The sequence below is a fragment of the Schistocerca cancellata genome, chromosome 2 (genome assembly GCF_023864275.1).
Source record: "Schistocerca cancellata isolate TAMUIC-IGC-003103 chromosome 2, iqSchCanc2.1, whole genome shotgun sequence".
NCBI lineage: Eukaryota > Metazoa > Arthropoda > Insecta > Orthoptera > Acrididae > Schistocerca > Schistocerca cancellata.
This window is the reverse complement of record NC_064627.1, coordinates 1,150,526,279-1,150,536,305: the sequence shown is the minus strand read 5'-3', so window position 1 is coordinate 1,150,536,305 and position 10,027 is coordinate 1,150,526,279. Positions and strand designations below refer to the sequence as shown.

Genomic DNA, 10,027 nt, shown 5'->3' with positions numbered 1-10,027 from the left:
TCTTCTCAAGGAAATGTATTTAAAAAAATTCATCTCAAAAAACCTCTTGATCTAATTTACAAAATTTCAGCACTGAAGTCTGAGCAAGCACTAAGAAAATAGTCCATCACAAATTACAGTTACGTAAGATAAACACTGGAGAAGTATGAAATTGTAAGTCAACATGAAAATTTATTCTTTGACAAAAATCCTGATACTAATGATTTAAATCTTTTCATCTTTTCAGATCCATTAATACTGAATGTGAGAAAGCTCTGTAAAAATAGCGAGAAATTTCTGATTTGGATGTGTGTAGTGAACCAAGAATACCTAACTAAATGAGGTTGCAACAAAGTAAACTATATTCATCTGTTACCTTAAATCTCGGTCTTCTCAAAACAGAATCTATCTCAGTAAATGTATCTCAGTTCAGTGCATAATGGTAATATTCCTTCTTGTAATAACAATATCTTCGATCAGGTCAATGAAACAATTCCGGAGAGCACCATGTTCTGCGTCCTTCCTCTCCTCTCCACTCATCTTCACAGAACAAAGATGACCTAACTAGTCTCTGAGCAGCGCAGTGTCTCTGACGGGGCTGCGTGCGCGTAGCTATCTGTATGGTGTGAAAAGTGGCAATTGACCGTGAATAAAGAAAAGTGCGAAGTGAGTACTAAACGAAATCCGCTAAATTTCGATTAGGCGATAAGTCACACATATCTGAGGGCTGTAAATTCAACTAAATACTTAGGGATTACAATTACAAGTAACCTAAATTGGAACGATCACGTAGATAATATTGTGGGTAGAGCAAACGAAAGACTGCGATTCATTGGCAGAACGCTTAGAATGTGCAACAGGTCTACCAAAGAGACTGCTTACACTACGCTTGTCCGCCCTATTCTCGAGTATTGCTGTGCGGTGTGGGATCCGCATCAGGTGGGACTGACGGATGACATCGAAAAAGTACAAAGAAGGGCAGCTCGTTTTGTATTATCGCGAAATAGGGGAGATAGTGTCACAGACACGATACGTGAATTGGAGTGGCAATCATTAAAACAAAGGCGGTTTTCGTTGCGACGGGATCTTCTCACGAAATTTCAATCACCAGTTTTCTCCTCCGATTGCGAAAACATTCTGTTGGCACCCACCTACATAGGGAGAAATGATCATTACGATAAAATAAGAGAAATCAGGGCTCGCGCAGAAAAATTTAAGTGCTCGTTTTTCCTGCGTGCCTTTCGAAAATGGTTCAAATGGCTCTGAGCACTATGGGACTTAACTTCTAAGGTCATCAGTCCCCTAGAACTTAGAACTACTTAAACCTAACTAATCTAAAGACAACACACACATCCAGGCCCGGGGCAGGATTCGAACCGGCGACCATAGCGGTCGCGCGCTTCCAGACTGTATCGCCTAGAACCGCTCGGCCACCCCGGCGTGCCGTTCGAGAGTGGAACGGTAGAGAGATAGCACGAAGGTGGTTCATTGAACCCTCTGCCAGGCACTTTATTGTGAATAGCAGAGTAATCACGTAGATGTAGATACAAATATTACATGCGCGTTGTAAGACATCCAAAATCAAGAAAATTACCTACAAAATTACATACAGGCACATTTCAAGTGTACCAACATAAACGTTTGTGCGAGTGTATTAATATGTAATAGTATATTTGTTTAACTGAGGAGATTAGTTCCTGTCCATAATAGGTGCTATTAATTTAATTTTTGAATCAGCCTTGTACAAGCCAAACATTGCGTAGTGTGCTGGTTCTTGAAATCGCCATTATTGCAGTAGCGGTCACTCTAAAGCGGCGGCCATTATCTTCATACAGCTGGCGCTGGTGATGGACCGCACGGCGGGCTCCTCCTGGTCGGCGTACTTGGCCTCGGCCAGCGTGTGGAAGCCGGTGCGACTCGCCAGCAGCTGCGACGCGGTCCCCGTGAACATGGTGGAGGTGGCCCGCAGCCCCAGGGCGCCTCCCAGCTGCCAGCGGGCCCGCAGCAGCTGCTCGCCCAGGCCCTGCCCGCGGTGCTCGCGCGCCACCACCAGCCCCACCGCCGACAGGTACTCGGGCACGCCGAAGCGCTCGAACACGTCCGGCTGCACCAGCGCCTCGAACTTCCTCACCACACTCACTATGCGCCGCAGCCTTTCACTCTGTGGCTGTAAAACAGAAAAGAAGAAATGCTCTATTACTGCCTCCTCAACTGACAATGTGGGGGACAAGTTGTGGCATGTGCTCAATGAGTTAGAGCAGGGCTTCCCAACCTTTTCAGCTGGTGGACCCCTTCTTCAGTTGAAAATCCATGGCGGACCCCTAGTCAGTCAAGAGCACAGTAACTTTAAATTTCAGAGCGAAACCCATGGGAACTGAAAGCTCTTAATGCAGGGGCCATGTTCCCAATGATCCCCCCTCCCGCCCCCTAAAGTATCAATAGTCTTTGGTTTAGAGATGAATGGAAAAAACTTGAAATTAACGATCCAATTTGAATTCCTACTGTATCCAGACACTTACTAGTGGATTTACTCCCTTTGTTGAACACACTGTAGCCTGATTAAAATTACTTGGGAATTGACATTTCACACATTGGAGCTGCCTTCCTCCAAGAGCAATCAACGTCACGTCCAAACTGTTCGCTGTTGACAAGCTGCCGCTTGTGGTCTGTTCACTTCCACTGTTTGGCTACTGTTGTGTAAGGAGCATGCATATTTCATAACAGTCTTGTGTGTGTGTGTGTGTGTGTGTGGTTTCTCGTGAAATCTGAAGAAAAATGTTCAAATCTATGTAAAGTCTATGGGACTTAACTGCTGAGGTCATCAGTCCCTAGTCTTACACACTATTAATCTAAGTTTAACTTCCGCTAAGGACAACACACACACACACACACACACACACACACACACACACACGTGCCTGAGGGAGGATTCGAACCTCCGGCGGGAGCGGCCGCGAAATCCACGACATGGCGCCTTAGACTGCGCTGCCATACGCGCGGCTGTGAAGAAAAGAGGCAGACCCGTGGTTCGGGATACAAACACATCACGAAAGAAAAGAGGCCAAGCAATTCCCTTTAAAGGACAGTTGTGACATCTGTTGTGCAATCTGTGGGAACACATTCACCCAGTTTACATGCGTTTCCAAAACCGAATTTCGTAAGCCGATGTCCCAGTTCGACTTTTGGTTGGTCAGGTAAACACTTCAAAATCGATTCTGGAAATCTGCTTTTATAAAGCCGTTATCCAATTCTGTAGTGTTGCGAAACAGTCGATCAGAGAAGACACATACTCTGGCACTAAACTGTGTGTGCGTTCTCACTTAGGAACCGCAAAGGCTGCTTGGGAATACGTCATGAAGTAAAAGGACACGTTTTTCACACGAAAAAAAAAATAGTTCTGAATTTGATTTTCGCATTTTCATTCAATAATTTTACTCATTATTTTACACGATTTGGTGAAGGCGGCTGCGGACTGCCAAGAAAGAGCCAGCGGACCCCTAAGGGGTCCGCGGGCCACACATTGTGAAGCCCTGAGTTAGAGGTTCCAAACCATGCTGTATCATTACTAAACTGTCTTTATAACAGCCACAGTGCAGCCTTAAAGGTGGATGCTGAATATCCGGAGTTTTTCGATGTGAGAAACAGAGTCAGAGAAGGTTGTATAGGCAAGGTTGTATAGCGTCATCTCTGCTTCATAAATTCTATGCAGAGTATGCCATCAGGGCAACATTGGATGGCTCGTGTGGTGGAATTCGAATTGGCGACGGGAAAATCAACACTCTAGGCTTTGCAGATGACATTACTCTTATTTCAGGAAGTGGGGAAGAACTTAGTCATCAGTTCTCCAGAGTGAAAACTATTACACTGAAGCGCCAAAGACACTGGTGTAGGCATGCGTATTCAAATAGAGAGGTATGTAAACACGCAGAATACAGCCCTGTGGTCGGCAATAACTGTCTGACGCAACTATTACATCTGTTACTGCTGCTACAATGGCAGATTATCAAGATTTAAGTGTGTTTGAATGTGGTGTGATAGCGATGGGACATAGCATCTCCAAGGCAGCGATGAGGTGGAGATTTTCCCGTACGACCATTTGACGGGTGTACCGTGAATATCAGGCAACCATTAAAACATCAAATCTCCGATATCGCTGCGGACGGAAAAAGATCCTGCAAGAATGGGGCCAACGAAGACAATCGTTCAACGTGATAAAAATGCAACCCTTTCGCAAATTGCTGCAGTTTTCAGTGCTGGGTCATCAACAAGTGTCAGTGTGCGAACCATTGAACGATATATCATTGATATGGGCTTTCGGAGCTGAAGGCCTACTCGTGTACCCTTGATGACTGCGCAACTCAAAGCTTTACGCCTCGCCTGGGCCCGTCAACACTGACTTTGGACTGTTGGTGACTGTAAACATGTTGCCTGGTCGGATGAGTCTCGTTTTAAATTGTATCGAGGCTATGGACGTGTGCATGTTTGGAGACAACCTCATGAATCCATGAACTGTGCATGTCAGCAGGGGACTGTTCTAGCTGGCGGAGATCTGTAATGGTGTGCGACGTGTGCAGTTGGAGTGATGTGGGACCCGTGATACATCTAGATAAGACTCTGACAGGTGCCACGTACGTAAGCATCCTGTCTCATCACTGTATCCATTCATGTCCATTGCGTATTCCGACGGACTTGGGCAATTCCAGCAGGATAATGCGGCATCCCACACGCACAGAATTGCTGCAGAGTGGCTCCAGGAACACTCTTCTGAGTTTAAACACTTCCGCTGCCCACCAGACTCCCCAGACATGAACATTATTGAACATATCTGTGATGCCTTGCGACGTGTTGTTCAGAAGAGATCTCCACCCCGTAGTTCTATTATGGATTTATGGACAGCCCTGGAGGATTCACAAGGTGTCAGTTTCCCCCAGCACTACTTCCAACATTAGTCGAGTCCACTGAAACACCCCCGATTAAAATTCCTTATTCGGTTTTGTGTAATTTATCATAGCCGCCAAACAGTTAATTATTATGATTAAATGACCGTGTGCTTAATGGAAGAAAGGCTATCGGTTTTTATTCTGGTTTCGGGGGTATTTCAACAGAGTGCGGCTGTTCTGAGACTGAATAATGGAAATGATAGAAAGTTTGTCTATTATTAAGGACCACAAAGATTGCGATGTACAAACTGATATATATTTCCTACTAACACACAAATGCTGAGGCAGTTGCTACCTTCGCCTTTCATGTCTAATCACAGTTATATCTTTTTATTGGGTGTTGATTTTCAGTACTTCATCAAACGCAATGCTGATGGTTAACATTCACATCAATCCTCACTGCAATCCACGGTTGTTGATGGCCGACGCGGTTGACGCGAAACACGTAATTCGGCACTTGTCACTTTCTGTTTCATATCACTCGCGAATCGGTATTAGTGAGGGTCAATCCCACGATGATCAGGGGGACGTGCTCACTCGTCATACTCCGGTGAATTTTACTCGACCACCATTCTTGCCCGTCTTTCCCGCACTCCTTTTCACTCGACACTCTCCAGTACTACTCCGCACTTGTCACACTCATCTCACTGCCTCCTGCAGCGCACAACAATCGACTCCTGTCTACTATCGACTTGGGCGTCAGATACTAGCATCTATGTTCGTGGGTCACAGATCCCTTACACAATGCCACGTCGTGTTGCGATACTTCTGCGTGTTCGCGGGGCCCTACACGGTATTAGGTAAGTGTACATGTTTCTTTGGCTTTCCAACCTTAAAGGTAAATAGTGAATACTTGGAGTTTTTGGATGTGACAAACGGAGTCATACAAGGTTGTGTAGACAAGGATGTATAGTGTCATCTCAGCTCTATAAATTCTATGCAGAGTATTCCATCAGGACAGAACTGGATGGCTTATGTGGTGGCATTCGAATTGGCGACGGTAAAATCAACAATCCTACACTTTGCATATAACACTGCTCTCATTGCAGCAAGTGGGGAAGAACTTAGTGATCTGTTCTCCAGAGTGAAAACTATTAGTTTAATTTTCGGTCTAGTGTTCATCGTGAAAAAAAAAAAACAAATTAATGGTAATTCATCGTCATTGTTCAGATCAAATTCGACTTACAGGATGCTTAAAGGCTCTAGACGTAGTGAAAGATTGTGTATATCTAGGATCTCTGAGCGAAGACATAGGAAAGAGTGTTCAAGAAATAAAACGAAGAACCGTCCTTGGCTCACTGGCAGAACCGAACACTATCCAAAACAACGGAGATGCGTCTGGTGGAATCATTTGTGTTTCTTGTGTTCTTGTGCAGCTCCGAGACATGGACCGTTGTAGTCATTTTTTTTCGTGTGTTTGTGTGCGTATGTGTGAGTGTATACTTATGCTGTTAATAATAAATCGTGAGATCACATAAGGTTACAGGCTTGACTACAACTTGTTATCAGAAGCGAGTATTATTATTTTTTATATTGTTAACGCTTTCCACATTCAAGTGCCCGATAAATAAGTCACTTTCGAATGTCTGTATATACGTAAAATAAATTAGGAACAGCTCGGTGTGAAGCACCTCGATGTTTTACATTTAGAAATATCTCGGGTTGTTATTTAATGCCCTTTCACATGAATAATAATTTAGGATTTCGTGGATTCGCGTGGAGAAACACCTTCTGCATGGTCCGCTTATTATTAATTCAAAGCTGAGAACTTTCTTAATTGTGAAAATCTCGTCATTTGAACAAAAGATAGCCGTGGAGCGGCAAGCACAAGAATGTTTTACTGTCGATACGACCCTTTCCAAAATGAACGAAATGAACTTGACTTTAGTACGTTTACTCAAGAAATTGTTTGTAAAACCTCTCCATTTTGCTTTACGCCACTTAATATTGGAGTAATTTGAACAGGAATCTGCCATCTTGCAAATGGCGGCCAACAATACAAATTACAACTCGCGCTGTACCGCATCTTATTAATCTCTGAAAAACTTACGATTAAATTTTCATGCATGTAGGGATGCTACCACTACTGAAATAAGTGGTATGGTTATAAATAACAGCATATATTTACGAGTAATATGTTACAAAATACATTTGTCTCCATCCACGTCTTTCTCATATCAAGATTCGAACCAGAGTAATATAATTCTGAAAATCTATTTCTTTTGTTTCATTGTTCTCAAAACATAGATTATACTGCAATATCGATACTGCTTTTCATCTGCATCACAGTCAGATAATTAATATTTTTACATACTCTTTTGCACACAGAATAACAGTTCGGTTAAACATGTCATGTCAACTATAAATAAATGTTTCTCGTTCCCAGAGGACCATAACACCGTGAAATCCAGTGACAAGAGCCAAATTGATGCTTTCGAGATATAGTGTTGAGGGAAGATGTTATGTGTACCATGGACAGAAAGAACTAGTGCTTCCATTATAGAGGAACTTAGCATCACAAGAAGTTTTTCTTCACGTCTCAGCCAAAGATACTTCCATTTCCTTGGGTATATTTTGAGAAGAGAATGGGATAGTATGAAAAGACTATCTTTCAATTCATAATAGAAGGCAGAAGACGACCATGAAGAGCAGCAAATAGATTGTTGGATCGAGCGGAGAAGATTACCAGCGTACCTCTTCACATTGTATTAAGTGGAGCTGAAGATCGCTGTGGATGGAGAAATCTAGTAGAAGATTCAGTTACTTAAGAAACAATAGAAGAAACGGGGTCACGACACTCAGCAATGAGTTAACTGACTATTTGTGGTGAAGCCTTGTAAAATTTACTGCCAATATCACATAGAATAAAGTTCCTAAATCTGAGCCATTTCAGTTGCACACTCATAGGTTGGCTAAAGATTTCGAGTACTCCCCTCCCAATTATAATTCCCAGTCATCTCAGATGCCGTTTTGCATCCCTCTATGCTGTGGCTAACCCATTTCTCTGCCTTTTTTCCCAAAAATGCTTGTCGAGCAATGTATCCAAGAGAGCTTCTGAGGAGTGTGGAAACTAGGAGAGATGTACTGGCAGCTTTAAGTTGCTAAACGAAACATAAATGGTGTCATACTTAAGCCGAGAGTTTGGAAAATAAACAAAACGTTAACTTTTGGGGAAGAAAAACTACGCACCTCAGCCTAAGGCTTAGCACCTGTAATAAAATAAAGCAGCTTTGAGATGCTTTATACATGTACGCCGTGTTCTGACCGTTGTCGAACATAAAACAGAAAAATGTATCGTTACATCAACGGTCATATGTGCTCTATCTTACAACAGTTGAAGACCAGCTTCCAAAACACAAAAGCCAGATGTAGATCCCTCTTATAATAGGTAGAAATCTTGCGCTTTATTATGCATAGTGGTCAACTATTCAAACGAAAAACACAGAGACAAATTTTCTTGTGCAGCTGGAACGGTCGAAATGCTGATTAATAACTGCTTATATTGGCCAGAAGTGAGAGCATAAACTAGGCAGTAAAACCATAAACTATACATAGTCAAAATTGCCGCAGCAGCTCTTTACAGGGGAGCGTAGAGCAGAGGTATTAGAGGCAAGAGATTAAAAGACTACTAGGGGATACGTGACAGACACCATCAAACGCCACTCAAAGGAATTCTTCTCCCTTCACAAGGAAGGCAGCGTGAGAAGCTATGGCATCCAAGACACACGACAGAGCGATCTCCATATCAGTTCCCACACATTATTCTGGGAAGCTGGTTTTTTTTTTTTTTTAGATGTATCGTCTTCCAGGGACTTGGCCGTTTTTGCTGCTGCTTTGACTGGGTGAACATACTTAACAAATGAAATGGGCCTTATTGGTCGGGGAGTGGGGCATCGTCGTTTCTATTTTTACACTTGGGAAAGTTGATTTAACTTACGCTGCTTATTATACATTTAGTGTTGAATGGTTATTAATTTGTGCTCTGTCTCCACTAGCCGCGGTACACAGCGGCAGAAGGCGTTCAAACAGGCCGTTAAGGAGCCAATAATTATTTCCGCCACCACAGAGAGCGCTGATGCCCCCAACAACTACACCGTGCAAAACAATTATAGGGTCACACTTCCGAAATTCTTTAATTGCCTCATACTACAACGCAGTATGAAATTTGCCTCAGAGGTGCCTAACCACCCCCCCCCCCCCCCCCCTCCCTGTGATGGTGCAGAGGCGTGGCGGCCAGTGACGTCACTCTCACGCTTCAAATAGCAAGGTGTCGGCACATGCGAAGAAAGGCCACAGCTCGGAAGTTCATGTGAGGAGTAAGGTGGCTTAATGACGTCACATTGGCACCAAATTTCACGATCATTCTTCCCAACCCCACCGTGGGCGTGTCGCACGATGAGGAGGTCGCCACACCCTTTCTCTTCCAAACATTTCACCCCTTTTCTTGACGCCTCTGTGACGGAGCTTAGAACAAGTTGAAATCACACAGTTTTCTTGCAGGTGGCCGAGGAAAACATTGCAGACACGCCGCCGCTCTAAATCGAAATGAAAAGGCGTCAGTGGATGGCATAAAGGGCGTCAGTGAAACCGTGCGTTCCGTCAGGTGTTGACTCTCACACAAGTCGGGTCAAAAAGGACAGTGTGCGGTGTAACGAGTAACAGTACGACGTTCTTGACAATCTTTGACACTGCTGACGTCCCACGGACGATTCAGTCTTTCTCTAAAGACCTCGTTGGCCAGCAATCCCATGAACATGATTGGCTTCACTTTGAACTGCAATACAACCGCAAGTTTTGCTCTGGTGTATAGGCTGGAACCACTAGGGACCGCTTAAAAGCGTTCGAGGAAATTTGACCGTGTTCCGAAGCAGCAAATGGTGATTATGCTTTGTCAGACCTCCTGTTTCGCGCCCTCCTTTGGCTTGATCACTTGGGGTGTGACACTGACACATACATGAATAAAACGGAAAAGGATCCTTCTAAGACACCCCCTCCCCTTCCCTGGCCACCAACTATGGCAACAACCTTGGGACCATCTGCCCACCTTTGATGATGACTTTAAAACTGCACCTGTACAGAGAGAACAGGTGACGCAGTGACAGAGTGCG

At 43.9% G+C, this 10,027-nt stretch overlaps 1 protein-coding gene across 1 annotated transcript in view; it reads right to left on the bottom strand.

Moving 5' to 3' along the window:
- Window positions 1–1,468: 1,468 nt before the first annotated feature.
- The window catches only part of LOC126150256 (uncharacterized), a 59,494-nt gene continuing 50,935 nt past the window's right edge, over window positions 1,469–10,027 (bottom strand). The window contains exon 4 of the mRNA XM_049915865.1: window positions 1,469–2,146. Coding sequence (XP_049771822.1) covers window positions 1,781–2,146 — 366 coding nt within the window. The 3' untranslated portion in view covers window positions 1,469–1,780. The remainder of the gene's footprint in view (window positions 2,147–10,027) is intronic.